At 40.9% G+C, this 18576-nt stretch overlaps 1 protein-coding gene across 1 annotated transcript in view; it reads left to right on the top strand.

The window, feature by feature from the left end:
* Positions 1 to 18576, top strand: part of PTCD2 (pentatricopeptide repeat domain 2) — a 42738-nt gene that overhangs the window by 11463 nt on the left and 12699 nt on the right. Inside the window, exons 4-8 of the mRNA XM_036741719.1 lie at positions 1743 to 1860; positions 5761 to 5839; positions 6248 to 6339; positions 9894 to 10007; positions 14946 to 15020. Of these exons, the coding sequence (XP_036597614.1) occupies positions 1743 to 1860; positions 5761 to 5839; positions 6248 to 6339; positions 9894 to 10007; positions 14946 to 15020 (478 nt within the window). The remainder of the gene's footprint in view (positions 1 to 1742; positions 1861 to 5760; positions 5840 to 6247; positions 6340 to 9893; positions 10008 to 14945; positions 15021 to 18576) is intronic.

The raw sequence follows: 18576 nt of genomic DNA, 5'->3' as shown, positions 1-18576 counted from the left end.
TCTATTCTTGAGGACCTTTGTTCTCTGGTTTCTCAGATTGACCATTTATATTGTCATGGTCATTGTGTATATTGTTTCCGTAATTCTGCTGATTTTACTCCGCATTAGTTCATACAAAAATCCCATGTTCCTAGGAATTCCTCGTGTTTATCACTCCTTGTCACACACTAATATTTTATACGCAATACTCATTTTTTAGCCAATTCTGTAATCTTCTTGAATTTGCAGTAATAATTTACATTGATATGATGATTTAAGCTTTCTAGAATACCATCAATCCGTTATCTCATTTGATCCTCATAATACAACAATCACTGTAAGTAGGCGTTATTCTTATCTCCATTTTCCAGCTGAGAAAACTGAGGCTCCGGGACGTTAAATATCCCAGGTCACATATCTGAACCGGGGTTGGAGCTGCCTGCTCTGCCAGGCTGCCTGATTAGATTAGGGACATCCGAAATGTACAGATCAACATTACTGTGAGTTATAAAATTCATGAAACCAAATGTAACTGATGGATCGTAATTAACTCCCAACTTCCTTTAGTGATTTCAGTTAGTAAACTTTTATTAAGCACCTGGGGGCCGTCTCCAGTCATCCTGATCTATATCTGGCTACTGGACCCAGATGGCTCTGGGGGAGAAAGTGAGGCTTGTGACTTTGCACAGCCCTCCTTCACTTAAATCCAAGTCATGGCATCGCCTTCCTGGTACCATGGTCCTCTTATAGAACAAAGGACAAACAACAACCTGTGAGCAGTCTGAGCTGCCCCACTGGGGGCCCAACTGGCCGGTTCCAATTGGGCAATGCAGCTCCTTCCTGCCCACTTAACTTGGGGTTTTCTTTCTTCCTCCCTTCCTTCCTTCCTCCCTTCCTCTTCCCTCCTCTCCTTCCTCTCCCTCTGTCCACATAGATTATCATACCCTTACCTGCAGTTGTTCTGCATAAAGGAATATACATTTTAATGACTGAAACTTAGCAAGGTATCTTGGGATTTAAGGGCTAGATTTCTGTCTTAAAGACCATGCCTTAAACCCAGTTCACTCTGGCTCTCATTGATTGGCCAACAATAGGTCCCAGCCCAAGCACCATCTAGTGGTGATTGTTTGGACCCTGATGGCTCAGAGTGAATATAAATAGTAATTGTTCCTGTTTTGGCCAGAAAGCCTGAGGGTCTTCCCCTCCCAGATTGATTTTTTATTTTTAAAAATTTTTTTGGATTAGGTAAAAGGGGCCATTACTTGGCTTATTTCTTACCTAGCCTCAATCATTTCATAGGTCTCAGTCAAAGTGAGATCTGGGAAAGACCTTAGCTTAAAAAGGCCAAGGTCTCCCATTGCATCCAGGGCCATCTCCAGTCATCCCGATTTATGTCCCTCTTCTGCACTCAGATGTCTCCAAAGGAGAGAATGAGGCTGGTGACTCTGCACAGCCCCCCTTTGCTTAAATCCAATCCCCATGTAAGTTGTGGCATCACCTTCCTGATGGTCCTCTTGGAGAACAAAGGACAAACAACCACAATCATTTCAGTAGCTTGTCCTAGTCACCAAAGGTGGGTGTCAGCAAGCAGGGGAGGGGGGGCTCTAGGTATCTCCTTTCATTAACTGTTAGCCGTAGAATAAGCGATGTTCATTCGGTCCTTGCATTTCTGAATCTCACTGATTTCCTAGAAATCCATAGTAGGTATTTGTTCTTTTCCCTTCTCTCTTACCGTTTGACTATTTCATCTTTTTCATTATTAGGTACCATGCTGAAAACAGAAACGTCTGTTTTGGGGAATTTAAGTTTGGACCTCTTTTTATAAGGCTTTGCTATGAGCTGAATCTAGAACAGTCTGCAGTGGAGCTCATCAAAGACCAGGTCTGTCATTTGTCTTCTTTGCTTTGACCATTTCTGTGAGGGTAACCTTGGCCAGTTCCTGTAAGGGTGACCTTGGCCATTTTCCATAAAGGTGACCTTGGCCATTTCCCATAAGGGTGACCTTGGCCACTTTCCATATGAGTGACATTGGCCACTTTCCATAAGGGTGGCATTGGCTATTTCCTGTAAGGGTGATATGTTTCCTTTTTGATAACGTCAAGGGGAAAATTCACCTCCTTTTCTCACGTAGTTTTCCTTTGTGCCACTGCCAATCCAGCACTGAATTGTATGGGCCATTTGTATAACCCAACACAGGCTGCTTTTCTCCTCTTTGGGTGCTAGTCCCTATTAAAATGTTAGCGTATTTGTCAGTGATTGCCAGTAACATATTCACCTGGCATGACTGTCACACAGAGATAGACAGATGTCTCTTCTCTCCAGTCAGAGCTCACAGCCATATTTAGAGGAGTAGAGCCTCCCCAGGGTGGTACCCTCCATTTCTGGGCCACGCTTTCCCTCCCACTTTTGTGTCTTTTCTTCTGGTTGTTTATAGCATTGCTGCCTGCAGTTCTTCCAAATGTAATTGGGAGATATTTAACAAAATAAATAAGAATGCAATAGAATATAGATAATGTTAATATGTGGCTTCCTAAGTCAGTGTGCAGCCCATGGGAGTCCTTATGTATGATTTAGTGGCACCCTGTTTCTTTTTCAGTTTGATACCATTGATTTACAAGATCATAGATTTTGATCTGGAAAGGGCCAGTCACTAAATCCAACCCCCCATTTCATGGATGAGGAAACTGAGACCCCGAGAGATTACGGGATTTGCACAGAGTCACCCAAGTGACTAAAGCAGAGCCAAGCTTTGATCCCATATACTTGGATTCTAAATCTTTTCACCAAATCACTTGTAGTTTTCAGAACACTTAAACATATAATGTTATTTCATCTGATACTCATAAGATCACCCCCTTAGGCAGATGTGAAACTGAGGTACACAGAGCTTAATTGTCCTACTGAAGACAGAGTTAGCTGGGACTTATAGGCCAGGTGTTCACCCAGTCTAGGGCATTTTCAGGAACAAACTGGCTGTTAAGTCAAAGGTTCATTTAGGGGCTTCTTCAGTTACACTAAGTTTTCTTCCACAGCAAGGGTTTGCACATTGTCGAAGAGTTAAGGTATGTTTCGCTTTCAGAGGACACACATATGAACATCTGCCTTACACAAGAGATGAGTGTGAAAGTGATTATTTTGTAGGAAAAGAGATTCTATGCTTTTAACACTGGGAAGACTTCTTTGTGCATTTAAGTGTTTATTGACAGTAATACCAACAATAATCATAACTCAAAGCTGTATATTTCTTTCAAGTTTGGACAGTACTTTCCTTACAATGACCCTGTGAGGTAGATGCTGTAGTTGTTACTACTGCTGGCATAGATTTTTAAAAAAATAAATTTTGAACAAATAAATTTTAAAAAAATAATGCCTGTGAGCCCGTTGAATGTTTGAATATTTGAAAGGCAGCCTGGAGTGATGGATTGAGAGCTTATTGGGAACTCTGGAAGACTTGGGTTCGGGTACTGCCTCTGACACACACTGGACGTCTGACCACGGGCGGAGCGGTTGACCCATCAGTGTTCTAGGTCACTCTCCAAGGCTGCAAGTTACCCAACAGTTACAACTCTGCGCTAGAAGAGGGCATGTCCTTGTTTAGAACCAATAGTATCAAATAATGGCTGACATCTATATAGTGCTGACTATGGGCCGGACACTGTGCCGGGCACTTTACAGTTATTATCTCCTAGCACAGTGCCTGGCCCATGGAACCATATGTTAGCTATTATCATAGAGAAAACAATTGTAAAGTGCTTAGCACAGTGAATTATAATCTGTAGGAGATAATTATTGTAAAGTGCTTGGCACATAGTAAGCACTATATTAATGTTAGATATTGTCATAGAGAAAATAATTTTAAAGCATCTAGCCTAGCGAAATGTAATTATTGTAAAGCGCTTAGCGCGGTGAATCATTATCTATGAGGTAACTGTTGTAAAGGACTTGGCACAGTGGGATAAGACTCATAAAACATTTAGCACAATGCTTAGGACGTTTGTTATTTTCCAGTTATTTCAGCCGTGTCCAGATCTTTGAGACCTCATTTGGGGTTTTCTTGGCAGAGATACTGGAGCGGTTTGCCATGTCCTTCTCCAGTTCATTTTACAGATGGGGAAACTGAGGCAAATAGGGTTAAGTGATTTGCCCAGGGTCACACGGCTAGGAAGTATCTGAGGCTGGATTTGTATTCACAAGGATGAGTCTTCCTAACTCAGGCCTGGTACTTTATCCACTGTACAACCTAGCTGCCCCAGTTTAGGGGATAATGAGCACTATGTAAATGTTACCTATTATGATTATTACCTGATTTGAACCTCACAACAACGCTGGAAGGTCGGTGCTATTATTATCCCTACTTTACAGATGAGGAAACTGAGGCAAACAGAGGTTAAGTGATTTGCCCAGGACCCCATAGCTAGCAAGTATCTGAGACCAGATTTGAACCCAAGTCTTCCTGACTCCAGGCAGAGCAGCTCTATCCACTGAGCCACCAAGCAATGAAATCACACATTTAGGCTCCTTCCTCTCCTCTTCCCTCTAAAAAAAAAATCCCCATTTTATGGAGAAGCTAAATGTCTTATCCACGGTCATAGAACTAATAATTTTCCGAGGCGAGATTCAAACTGTTCTCTGACTTGAAGCTCAATGCTCCATGTCTTATTGGAGAGGTGGGATCTCCAACCAGAGTAGCAATTGTGAATACTTCGACAAAAGCATCTCCAGAGGGTAAATCCAGCATGCTGGAGCAACAAAAGAAGACTTAGCACATTGAAAACTTCCTGGAAGTAGGGGTTATTTTTAGGGCTATAGCTGGGAAATGTCAAGCCCTCCTCTTTGGGCAATCGATAGACACTCTACCTGAAAAGCATGTAAATCAAATTTTACCGTAAACATTCTGATGGGAGCTGGCTATTTAAAGGATCCCTTTAATAAAGGATTCCACTGTGAAGTGACTCAACAACTTTTATGTATCTGTTTTTTCTAAATTTTGATGTTTATCTCTCAGGCTTGCCTAAAGTAGGGGAAGATGTGTCAAAACTTTTGTCTCCTTATTTGAGTCACTTCACACGTAGACTCCTTAAAAACTATGCTTGTCAGCAAGGATATGCTGATAATGTTTAACAGTCAGCTCTCTGGGATTATACACATGGCCCACTTTGATGTTTAATCTGCGGTACTAATGTTTTCTCCATCACATTCTTAGAGTGTAGATAACCAGTAAAACAATCACTCAAGCCATGATTTGTAGCATTTAACAATTTCCTAAGGTATAAATGCTCATGCTGAAAATTTAACAATTGGCTTTTGTGAACTGGTACTACAAGTATAGCTCTGTCAGAGAGAAGAGGTGAGTTTGTCTCTTCCCAGCAAATGCCTTTTCTTGTGAGCTCCCTCCACCTGTTCTGGGGCTGATACTGGCAGTGTTCACTTGAATCTGAGGCCTCAGCCACAGGAGGACCTCACCCTGTTGGGAGGGTGTTGACTATTCCTGAGAGTGGCTTTACCTTTCCTCAGATGTTTGGAGGTCTCATCCCAAGAGATGCACCTGCCAGAAGGGAAGGAGCCTGCCATCGAATCAGTTCTCTTATTGACCAGGTGTCAGGTTTTGAACAGTAACCCCGCCCCTGCATATCAGAAGTACATCTGCTCATTCTGAAGACTGAGTGTGCAGACTGTAGAGGGAAATAAATCCCTATCAGTTAAGACCATGCAGTGTAAGAGTAAAAACCACTCTAATAGTTGCTGATGTTAACCGCTTTCTGTGGTTGTTTTCTCCTGCAGCATTTGCTTGGTTTCTTTTCAGACTGCACATCATTCAATATCCTGATGAATATGTTATTTATCAAAGGCAATTATGAAAGTAAGTATGGAGTTGGGTTTCTAAAAACAGACTGACCTTTTTGTAAGTATAGCAAAATGAAAAATTAGCCACATTAAAAAAAAATGGATGCATGTGATCCCAATGAACGTTTGAGTTATGGAAATCTCATTTTTTTTAAAGTCTAAAAGAGGGATTGCTTGTCTGGCTTGCCTTAATGAGGCATATCAGATTTCACTTGTGCTGAAAACGCATGGAGTTATAAAAGATTAGTGCCTTGTGTCTGGCATGATTTATTTTGAAATGCGTTAATTACCCAATAACTTTGATAGACAGCTCTGATTGTACAGAAAATGCAGTTTTCCGTAATTGGCACAAAACAAGTCAGGTTTAGAGGCTCCCAGTGGGTCACACTTTCCTAGTGTTCTGTCAATGCTTTTCTTTTGGCAGGTGCGTTGGAGGTTTTAATAGAAATGAAAAACCAAGGGGTAAAGTTTAATAAAGACACCTACATCCTTGCTTTTGCAATTTGCTACAAACTGGTAAGATGATCTCTTTTAATTTTGAAAGCATGGTGGGTTGAGGAGTCTTGAGGAAAATTTTTTGTTGTACCTTTTTTTTTTCTTTTTAATAAATAAAGCCTAATTTATCTTAAGTCTAAGATTTCCATCTGCTGCAAAAAAAATTATTTATAAATATACTGATTTCAAGAAAACTAAGCTGTAATGAGAAACAGCATGACATGGTGGATGGAGAATTGAACTTGGAGTCAGGAAGTCCTGATTTCAGGGCCCACCCGCACACATTGACTGTGTGACCTTGGACAAGTCATTCTCTGTGTAGCAGGCAGCTTTATAAGACTGACATCTAGGGTAAGTTCTGATCTGCATTGGTAAAACAATTTTATTATCCAAAAGTTCACTCCACCATTGAAACCACAACTTTTTTTTCTGGAGTGGAAAAAAACCGTACTGAACAATTTTTCTTTAAGGAAAAATGTTTCATTTTGGGGGGTGTTTTTCTCCTTTTGTAGACTGTTGGTAACAATAAATAAAATAGTAATAACACTGGATTGGGGGAGGTCAGGAAACTCAGGTTCTAGTCTTTACTATGTTACTAAAGATCTATATGACCTTGGGTAAGTATTACTATATTGTTGATATTTCACTACTCGGGGCCCAAGGTTTCTCATCTGTCAATAAGCAGAGAGGAATTCAGTGATTTTTAAGGTCAGTTCCTATGCTAAAAGCCTATGATCCTAAGTCTCTGCCTTATTAATCTTGTTCTCTCCTTTCATAATACTCTTCTCCTCCATTTCTACCACCTTCAAGGCTCAGCTCAACTGCCTTCTCCATGGAGCCTTCCTTCCATGCTCACCCCAGCCAGAGGCCATCTCTCTAATTTCTGTGCCCCTGGGGCACTTTGTACAATTCTTGGTACTTGATGAATCCTGCTTTATGTTGTGGATAGAGCCATACATGCTTAATAGATCCTGTGTTCCCTGAGAATAGAGATCTGCCATGACTCTTAATATTTACCCATAGCAGCCAAGCAGAGTGCTTTGCCCTTAATAAATGCTTGATAAATATTTCTTAATGGACAGATAAGATGGATGGTTGGGTGGATGGACAAACGATCGGGTCAAACCAACATCCAAGGTGGGATCCATTTTGGCTTTGGTAGTGATTGAGCAAAAACTAACCAGCCTGATCATAGACCATGAAGGTATCTGAAAGTACCCACAAGGCTCAGAGCCCATCCCCTGGGAGGCACAGCTGCTCAGAGAGATTGCCATCTGCATGGAAGGTCTTCCATTTCTTCAGTGTGTCCTCCATCTGCCTTGTTGTGTTCCTCTCCAAACCCTGACTCTTTTGTCCCTTTGGAAAGCCACAAAGTCACAAACAAAATGTCCTCATATTAGGATTTCCTAATAAAGAATGGTTTCTCCTCATTACTAATAGGTAAACATTGGAAAAGGCCTGAGTTTCTACGAGTAATTGAGAATCAAGTTTGGATACAAGAATGCTTGTGCTGGTTTTCAGGTGTCATTTTTAATGTCACAAGGGTTTTTGTAAGTAGGTAAATAGGCATGAAACAATGAGCAGGTGTAAGGCATATGTAGGAAAGAAGGAAACAATATTTTAAGTTAACATTCCAGTTTCATCCAGTCGAAGCTCATTGGAATAATGGCACCTGGAAAGTGAGTGAGAGGCAGTGGCCGATAGGGGGCGCGGTGGAGGAGTGTTGGACTTAAGAGTCAGGCAGATCAGAGTTTAGATGCTTCAGACTGCTCTGTGACCGTGGGCGACTCACTTAACCCAGTTTGCCTCAGTTTCCTCATCTGTAAAATGAACTGGAGAAGGAAATGGGAAACCAGTCCAGTGTGTTTACCAAGAAAACGCCAGAAAGGGTCACACTTGGACATGACTGAAAATGACTAAGCAACAGTTGGCTAGATGATCTCCGGTTCTTCAGCTCCTCCATCCCAATGGCTTATTTGATGTTTATGCTTTTGGGCAGTGGGTTTGGGGGAGAGAGAGTGACCCCAAAATAAGCTTTTAACACTGTAGCTATTGAACATAACAAGCCAAATTCTTTGACCTACCGATTACATTCACATAGGGATTTCCAGTTTTCAAAACTCTTTTCTAGTAAGAAGGGTAGATATGTGGATATGGATCCATGGTGTGCAGCACTATCAGCCTCATTTTACAAATGAGGAAAAATGAGCTACAAAGAATTTGAAGTCATATAGCATGTATATGGCAGACTGTTTGTCCACTGCCCATTCCATTATCCAGTCAACTTTATATAAGCAAAGCCCCTGAGTGGAAAGAATTTGAGCAGCCTAGGCAGGTGTCCTTCCGGGTTGCTTAGAACCAGAGTTGGAGGATTGGGTTGATCAGATTTCATTAATTCTAACAATATTCCTAATAACTCTTACTTACATAGGGCTCATATATGTGTGCGTACATGTATGTATGTATATACGTGTGTGTATGCATACGTATAGAGTGTGTTGTCCTCATTTTATATGTAAGGAGACTTTGCTCTAAGTGACTTGCCCAGGCCACATAAATAATAAAAATTAGAACTGGGACCTAAACCCAGCTGTTCCAGTTCCAAACCCAGTGTTCTTTTGACTATCAGGTTTCTTCTGGATCGGTAAATGTTTGCTGTTGTTCTGAGAATAGTTTCCTCCTTAAATCATCAAATTTTGTCCTTTCTAAGAAGACCTTACCTTGAAGATGTTGGTTGTTATTCAAGTCATGACAGACAAAAGCAAAAACTCACAGTAGACAGTGATCTCATAAGTCTGCTCTGTTTCCAGTGACTATGAAAGGATGAGTTGAGGGCAGGAATTCAATTTTACCCTTGAAATCTCTTTGTTTGGCTGGTTTGTAGCCCATTTTCTTCATTTAAAAAATCAATTTTCATGAGAGCCTTTCAAGATGTGACCTCAGGTTGGCGTGCGAGTTTGAAAAGATTTGATGTGCGTCAGTGCATGCTTTCAGAATGGAAATCTCCCTGGCTAGATGTTCCTCCTGAATGCTGAGCTTTACCACTGGGAGAATTCTGTATGGTAACAAACCCAGGCATCTGGCTTATGTCTGTATCTGGGTCTGTATGCAGAAGCAGGTCATTTGTGGGGATTAGCCCAATCACATACTGGCAGGTAAAGGCCTGTCCAATTGCACGGAAAAGTTTGATTCAAAGCTTTAAAAAAAAAAAAGTTAATTTAAAGCTGCTGTTTTTGAGTAACAGGGAGTTAAAAGAGAAAATACCAATAGAAGACACTTTCACTAAATTTTTTTTAAAATGAGATCACTTAATTGTTTTTTAATTAAAATGTGTCAGTGGTATTAGCATTATAGTTTGTCTAAGCTCTTTTTCTGTACATGAAAAATTCCTATCTGCAGATTTGCAGATGCACTCAGACCAGGGGCTACATGTGGACCTTCACAGCTTTCAAGGAGAAAGATCCAGGACTGGTGGAGAAAGCCCGGCCAAAGGAACCCACCTTGAACCCTCTTCGCTCACCTCGATGAGCTTGAAAGGACGTGAGGACGGCTCGCTAACTGTTGTCTCTTTGCAGAACAGTGCCAGTTCCTTCCACACCTGCATGACCTTACTGGATGAAGCGCTAATCAAAGGAGAAGTTTTGAAAAGGCGAGCCTACGCTTTTGCCATAGCCTTAGCTCTGAGACAGGTATGGATTTGGTTGGGGAGCGTAATTTGAAAAGCATTTAAGAGATAGATACAGAGGAGAGGTACATTAGTCAGTCCAACTGCTTTCAATAATGTTGACATTTTTTCCCATCGGGTTTTGTCTTCCGTTCAGTTCAGCAAGATCTTAGGAAGTACTCATTGTTACAAGGCATTGTGTTAGGAATTGAGGTTATAGGGACAAAGCCAGAAGAGTCCATGCCCTTCCTCACAGAGCTCATTTCTGAAAGAGTAACACCTTCCAGGGTCCTGGCCTCTGAAATCTGTGGTTATGGCCATTGGTGTCAAAGTCAGAGAGAAATGGGGACCACCAAACCACAGGCATCCTTATCTACATAAGGGTCCGTGCGTGCCGCATATTGACTTAGAAAACCACATGTTAACATTTTCTTTATTCTATTGTATTTTAATTTATTTTGTTAAACATTTCCCAAGTTCATTTTAATCTGGTTCAGGCCTTACTCAGAGGAGTTGTGGTTTAGTTGCACGTTTGACACCTCTGCTTATGGTTACAGAGAAACTCAAGTTTTCATTTATAAGAGGTGGAGCCCAAGCCTGTGGAAAACAGGAGTGAAAAAACTCAAAGAGAAATTGCCCTGGTGTCCTGAATGAACTCTACAAGGCTTCCTTCATGTCCAGCAGGAGTTGCTAAGTCACCTGGATGCCCTCCTGGGCCGAATTCCACCTCCAATGAATGAGCATTCCCAGAGCTGCTCATTGTGAGAGACCATGGGCCTGGTGTGGTTCCCATGGTTCCAGGATAAAAAAAGGGAATTTTCCCCCCGGCAGTGGTGATAGCCCAGCTGAATGCACAAAAGGGTGGCCAGCCAAAGTGTGGCCAGAGCATTTGGCTTATTGCTACTTAGAATTTCAGAGAGGCCAATGTGTTTCCATAAAGTTCAGGGAAAACTCCCTGAATAATGAGGAGATAAGGTTGTTCTTAGGTGTAGCAGCATTCCCTCATCCCCTTAATTGTCTATTTTTTCTTTCTGATAAGAAATTATAATATAGAGGAATAGGTATACAAAACTAAGAAGGTTGCACCAGTGACTAGGATGAAGCTGCCACAGGCATTGTTGTGGGGCCTTGGGACTCAATAGTAGGGCTTTCAGAGAGGGGATGGAAGCAGGGGTGCAGAAAGGAAAGCATTGTTTAAGTAGTAGCCAGAGAAGTAATTTAATGGAGAAATGGGTACATGGGAGCAGCCAGTTTCCTTCACAGAGTATGTACAATGAAGAGGTTGGATGCTGTCCCTTCTAGGGAGACAAGACTGACCCCCCACTTTCATCCCTGCCATAGGGATGAGCCAGGGCGTAAGCATAGCACCATCTAGCCATCCCCTGGGGATAAGCCTTCATAACCTGGCCCCTCCCACCTTTCCAGTCAGTCCAGTGATGCTGGGCTTCCTTGCCTTTCCTTCTACAAGAAACTTCATCTCTTGGCCCCGCCTTTTCCCTGGCTGTCCCCCATGTCTGGGATGTTCTCCATCCTTATCTCTACGTCCTGGCTTCCCTGACTTCCATCAAGACTCAGCTCTAAACCCACCTTCTATGGGAGGCCTTTCCCATCCTCTCCTGCTGCTAATCCCCACCCCATCTGCTTCCTATTACACCTGTATGTATCTTGTATGTTGTCTCCCCACTTTAGAACATGAGCCCCTTGAGAGCAGAAGGAACATCCATAGCACAAGAGGAAATTAGCTTTCTGAAGACATGTACTATGACCTTCACCTCCTAACAGTCTAATGAATAAGGGCCACATGTGGCCCTCTAGGTCCTTAAGTGCAGCCCTTTGACTGAATCCAAACCACACAGAACAAATCCTCTTTATAAGAAGATTTGTCCTGTAAAACCTGGACTCAGTCAAAGGACCTCACCCAAGGACCTAGAAAACCACATGTAGCCCCGTGGCTACAGGTTCCTCACCCCGAGGGTGTTTAGGCCAGCCTTTCAAAACATTTAGAATGAATCAGTGTCACATGACACATATGATTTCCATTGTGTAATGCCATTTCTGTTTGAAAGAATATAATGTGTTACCTAATTCCTAAACACTTAAGAGCCTTTTATTTTTATATTTGATTTTATAATCTGATATATATATATATATATATATCATATTATAATCATAGAATTTTAGGCCTGAAGGGCGTGTTAGCTATTATCATTATCTGGTTTAAGAACTTCATTTTAGAGATGACAAAAGTGTGTCCAGAGGGTTAAGTGATTTGTCCAAGGTCACTTGGCCAAAGTCTAGATTCTTAGAGTTCTCTGAAGTCCTTTCCATCTCTGAATCTGTGAGCCTATGATTGTGTTTGGCTCCAGTACTAGATGTACCAGAGGACCCAGAGAAATAATTTTCTCTCTCTTTTTTAACTTTTCACATCTTTTTTATTTTTAATGTATCTTTTCTCCAATTATGTTAATTTTTAAACATTTTTCTTAAAGTTTTGAGTTCCAAATTCTATCCATCCCTTCCTGTCTTCCTCCTCCCTAAGATGGTAAGCAATCTGATATAGTTTCTATATGTGCAATCATTTTTCACATCTTCTTAAAAAATATTTTATTGATCTCTATTGTTTTTACCTTGCCTAATTTTCCCCTTTTATATCTGGCCATCTCACTCCCAGAAATCTATCCATTGGAACAAAGAAGAAACAAAGAAAAATTTTTAAAAAGAGGAAGAGGACAATCAGCACGATAGGTCAATATATACAAAAGAATGTGGCAACATATGCAACTTTCCACTAACGTGGATCCCATTGTATGCCAAGGATCAAGGAGGGAGATGTCTTATATCTCGTTTGGGGTCAAGCTTATTTTTTGTAACTTCTCTCTCTCTCTTTTTTTTTAATGGTTTCTTCTGGTTTTGTGTCCAAATTGGTTTTGCAGATACCTTTATCCCTGTCACATTTATCCTGCCCTGGTGACAAAGAAAATCATTTAACCTTAATACCTATCTGACAGTATATACAATGGGAAGGAAAGGGAATAGACATTTATATAGGGCCTACTATGTGCCAGTCACTTGGCTTTGCAAATACTATGCCCTTTGATCTTCCTTATGATTCTGTGAGTTGAATGCTGTTACTAACCCCATTGTTATAGTTGAGAAAACTGAGATATTATTTCTTTTTGGCATATTTAATAGAATTTACCTATATATGTATCCCTGTGGTTTCTACTCTTATCCCTTGTGGTTTATTTAGTTTCTTTTTTTGAGAGTGAGTCATTTAAATTCTCAATTTCTTAATTTGTTAATATGGACATTTAAATTTTTTGTCAATTTTCATCCTATTCTTATATGTCGATATTATTGCTATGTAGTTAGGCAAAATAATTTTAGTAAGTTCCTTTGTTTTTTCTACATTTATTATGAATTCTCCTTTTTCATTTTTGTTACTGATGGTTTGATTTTCCATTTTTAAAACCAGATTAGATAATAGTTCATTTTTTTAAAACACCACCTAGTTTTATTAATTAAATCAGTGTACTTTCTCTTTTAATTTTGTTAATATCTTTGATTTTCAGAATTTCTACTCTGATGTTTAATTTGATGGTCTTCTAATTAATTTTTTAGATACTTGCCCAGTTCATTGATTTGGTCTTTCTTTTGTTAATGAAAAGATTTAGAGAAGTATATACTTTCCTCTGGCTACATCTGATAAATTTTCATGTGTCTTCTCACTTTTGAAATTTCCTGTGATGAAATTATCTTTCGTCTCTAATTTGTTCTTTGAATCATCAGTTCCTTAGGATTAAGGATTTTACTATTTAACATGTCTTTACTCCTTTTTTCTACAGTCCTACCGAATATATTTTTTATTATCTGTGGTCAGTAAAGAATATGCTTATTATTTCTATTTTTCTTAATTCCTTTGTGAGGATTTTATGCCTTGATACATGTTAAATGTCTTCCTCTCCCAGATTTATTTATTTTTTTTGACTAGGTAAAAGAGGCCATTCTTTGTCTCATTTCTTATCCAGCCTTGATCACTGGATGGGCATTGGCCCAGTCAAAGTGAGAACTGGAAAAGACCTTAGCTTAAAAAGGTCAAGGTCTCCCACTATATCCAGGGCCATCTCTGGTCATCTTAATCTATATCTTGCCACTGGACCCAGAGGGCTCAGGAGGAGAAGGTGAGGCTGGTGACTCCCTCACTTAAATCCAGTTCACTTGCCAGTCATGGCATCACCTTCCTGATGTCATGGTCCTCTTTGAGAATGAAGGACAAACAACACTTAATATGGTGCCTTGAACATAGTGTTTGCTAAAGGCCTGTTGACTGACCACTGACAGTCACTCATTAGGAGCAATGCTATTTAAGGCTGCAGTAGAACAAGGGCTAATGCCGGTGATCACTAGTTTCACCCACTTAGTTCAGAGGAAGTGAGAGTAAGTATTCCACACAGTGGTGGCCATAAAGCTCATGATTGAATAAACCTAAGATCCAGAGTTCTTAGAGCTCCATTTTTCTGTCTTTATGTATGAGTTGTTGCAACCCCTTGGGATTTCCTTCCCAAGTGTTTCTAGGAGGTAGGCCTTATGGGCTTGTCCTGCATGGAATAGCAGCCCTGAGGAGGGGACCTCATTCCATCTCTTTCTCATTTGGCCTCCTGAGATCACCAAGGAAAGAGCCCTGAGCCCAGCTGACTAGGACATGCTGCAAAGTCTCTGGTTGACATTTCTCAAGCCTGTTCTTGCCACAAGAAGCAGCAGAGAAATAGAAAAGAAAATACAAACTGTTTGAAGCATTCCATAGAATATTAATGTTTAATGATTGGGAAAGGGATCACCTTCTGGGTTCTCGGAGGAAAGGAGGTGAGGTTTCCATGGTCCTGGAGATCTTACTCAATCTTCATTAAGGCCCTGCTAAAATAATCTTCACCTATGATATTGTTGTTTTTTTTTTTCCTTTCAGAACCAGGTGGCAAAAGCAAGATCTGTTTATTCTCACATCCTGAACCCAAACAGCAAAGCATGCAATAATTTAAATGTAAGTGGTCATTTTATATATAAACATAGCCCCTAAGGGGCAGTAAAGTGATGCCTGATGTGTAGGGATGGTGTCTGATTTTGTTGAGTCACCACATCCTTTCTCCATCAAGTCTTTGTTCACGCTTATAACCTTCAGCTACTTAGGATGCAGAAAAGTGTGATATGAACAAAAAGTCAAATACATTTTTAAGCATATTTTTTAAACTTTAGGACAGTTACTGTACACAGGCTAGCCTTTTTTCAGATCGTGGGATAAAGGGAAAACTATTTTCCTGTATAGATAAGGAAGTAAACTATGACATTCAGAACTGAAGTCCATTATCACCTGAGAGGAAATTTCTTTTTTCCTTTAAATCCTATTAATAGATTGTTCTTATCCTACTCGCACAGTCTAAGTTATGAAAGTCTTAAAGTTTAAAAACTGCACAAAGACTTCATGAAGATGCCATGTAATTTATTTTTTTAGAAAATCTCTGTTGGGCCAGCTATGTGGTGCAGTGAGTAGAGCACAGCCCTTGATGTCAAATCAGAGAAGTTGATTGCCTATAGTCAGACAGCTAGTATCTAAATATTAAAGAGTTCCACTTGTGCCCCTTATTCTGACTTAAGTCTTTCTGACTCCATTTCCAGCTGTCTATCCACTCTGCCACCCAGCTGCCTAGGTGGGGAAGTACAGGGGAGAAATAGTTTGACACATCAGGTCATTTTAATCAAATGCACATGTGTAAAGAATCATTTCTATGCTAAATAATAATTTCTAAAAATCTTTTGAAAAGGTTTCTCTGAATCAGTCTTGTTTAGAGCTAAGCCTTCCCTTGGAATTTTTAATTGTTAATTATTGTTCAAGGGAAACTTGGAAAATGGGCAGCTGATCAGTCAGGATTCTGACTGATGAAATAAAATGAAATAATTTTCTTTACCTAACTTTTGAATTAATGAATCATGTTAAGATCTTTTCTTTCTATCAGCTGGAATTTGAACTGACCTAATCTTCTATTTCCTCACTGTCTCCCTCTTATCTACATCCTTCCTTTAGCTAATATGCCCAGGGGCCTAGGTTGCCAATTTTCCAGTTTCTCCCCGCATTGATTGATTGGGATATCTCATGCAGACACAACCGCATTGGCTTGGCTCTGCCTGTCTGAGCTGAGACCATCAATACTGAGAGAGCTCTGATCCTCTTTAGTATTCTGCTCTATATCAGAGGATTAATTTCTACTCCAGATATGTCTGGAACCAGCTGAAACCAGATCAGGGTAAATTTCCAGTGATTCGATTTGAATTGGCTCATTTCTGTGTATAACTGGCAAAGTTCCAGAGAGAGACTTATTTCAGAGCGGTATTCCCTGTTCTCCTTTGCTTTGGGGATTAACATGTAATGGTAACACGTGATTGCTGTGGTTACCATGGCTGCCTTTATTTGTATGTGGGGCACAGGTGGAACTCTCTTAAGCTCCATCCTTCCCCTGTGTTGAAAATTACCCTTAAATCCCATTACATGCTGAATGGTACAGTGGGAAGAACATGGAATTTAGACTCTGAGGATCTGGGTCAAAATCCTGGCTCTGCCGTGGTAAGTGGCAGAGATAAAATTATGTGTGTGAGTTGGACGGGTAACAAATCAGTGGACCTCAGTTTCCCTGGCTGTAAAATGAGGGGGGCGGACCGGATGACCTCTGAGGCTTTTTCTAGCTCAGCTTTCTGTGATGCAAAGCAGGAAGGCTTCTGAGACTGAAACATGAGAAATAGGGTGAGACTCCAGCTCTATTAGGTATGTAGATTTAAAGCTAGAAAGAGACCTAAGAGGTCATCTATTCCACCTCCTGTTTTACAGATGAGAAAACTGAGGCCCAAAGGGGGCGGGGGGGTCACACAAGTACTTCACACCAGAACCAGATGTGAACTCTGACTTCAAAACCCTTACTTTCCCCACTGGACTGAATAGGGTACTCTTACAACCCCCTGATGACAGTAGTCTTTTTTACCCATGGGATCCATTTCAGGTCTTATCCAGCTCAGAGAAAGAGAGACTCATCCAATTCCTAAATGTTCATTTGGAACTACTGCACCTTTTTAAAAAAATACACTTATATCAAATTCCTGCAAGACCACAGCATCCTTGTGACTTGGCGTGATTTCCTGGGGCCCTGGGTGATTATGGCGGCAGAGGGAGCAGAGACTCCATAAATAGTTTCTCATATCAAATTTTCCCCTGCTCCCTTGAAATTCGATTTTCATGGCCTTCATTTTGATATCTCTTGAAAGATTAGAGCAGTCTTTCTCAACCCCTTTGGCAGTGTGGCAAAAGCCTGTGAACCCCTTCTCAGCATATTTTTAAATGTGTAAAATGAAATACATAGAATCATAAATGAAATTATATTGGAATACAGTTATCTAATTTAAAAAAATTCCTGGACCCCAGGTTGAGAAAATCTGATAGAAGTTAGTGAAAATAAAGATAAAATTTTTTTTCACTCTAAGCTTACGGACCCCCTGAAAAATTTACCTCTGGAATGCCTTGGTTTTGTGGACCCTAGGCTAAAAATTTCTCAACTAGAGCAATCCTAGGCCCTTCACTCTGGTCTCTCAAGATCTCCTGGAAACTTCAGCTGGGGAAAAGGCTGCTGATGAGAAGCCCTTCTCCCTTCTCCTTGCTCGCGTCCATCACCTCCTCATCTTACATTGTGAGCCAAGGTGTTGATCTGGCCTTGAAAGCCCTCTTTGGAACCAGGTTACTTGCAGGAAGGGAGTAATTTGAGGAGAAAAAGTGAAATCTGCCAGAACTGTCCTCCTGCTTGTGTCCAGCCTTGTCCTCCAAGGTACCACTTTTCCACTGGGCAGTCTTAGGGTAAATTTACTGGGGCCATAACCTCTCAGCTCTTAGGAAGGCAAGAGCAGCCCCAGGGTACTCTGTGTTTCACGGTTATTAACAGAGGTTGGCAGTCCACCCCTGGCACTGGTAAGGATAGCGTGTCCTAGAATCACAGATTTAGAGTTGGAAAGGAGCTCAGAGGTCATGAAGTCCAGCCATCTCATTTTACAAGGGAGGGAACTGAGGTCCAGAGGAGTGAGGCAGAGATGATCTCCGGATCTTGCTGTACCCCATCTTCTCCCAGTGAAGTCAGTGGTCTTTTACTTACCTGCCGATAAGCAGTTCAGAGACCCTACAGAAATGCTCCATAGACCCTGTGGTCTGATCTTTGTAATCCAGAGTACAGCCAATAGAGGTCTCTCATTGGGCAGCTCTTCTCTGTTAAGTTATTCTTCTGCTATTTAATTTCCTTTTAATTAATGAAATGTGACCCTCATTCATTAATTCTAGCAATTAACCTACATATGGACACATCTAAAAATTGAGCTGCGCTAAAGAGCTGCCAGGTAGTGAAGAGGACAGAGTACTCGGCCTGGAGTCAGGAAGACTCCTCTTCCTGAGTTTCAGCCTGGCCTCAGATACTTACCAGCTGCGTGACCCTTGGCAAGTCACTGAACCCTGTTTGCCTCAGTTTCCTCATCTGTAAAATCAGCTGGAGAAGGAAATAGAAAACTACTCAGTA

The sequence above is a fragment of the Trichosurus vulpecula genome, chromosome 1 (assembly GCF_011100635.1).
Source record: "Trichosurus vulpecula isolate mTriVul1 chromosome 1, mTriVul1.pri, whole genome shotgun sequence".
Classification (NCBI taxonomy): Eukaryota; Metazoa; Chordata; class Mammalia; order Diprotodontia; family Phalangeridae; genus Trichosurus; species Trichosurus vulpecula.
This window is presented reverse-complemented; position numbering and strand designations above follow the sequence as displayed.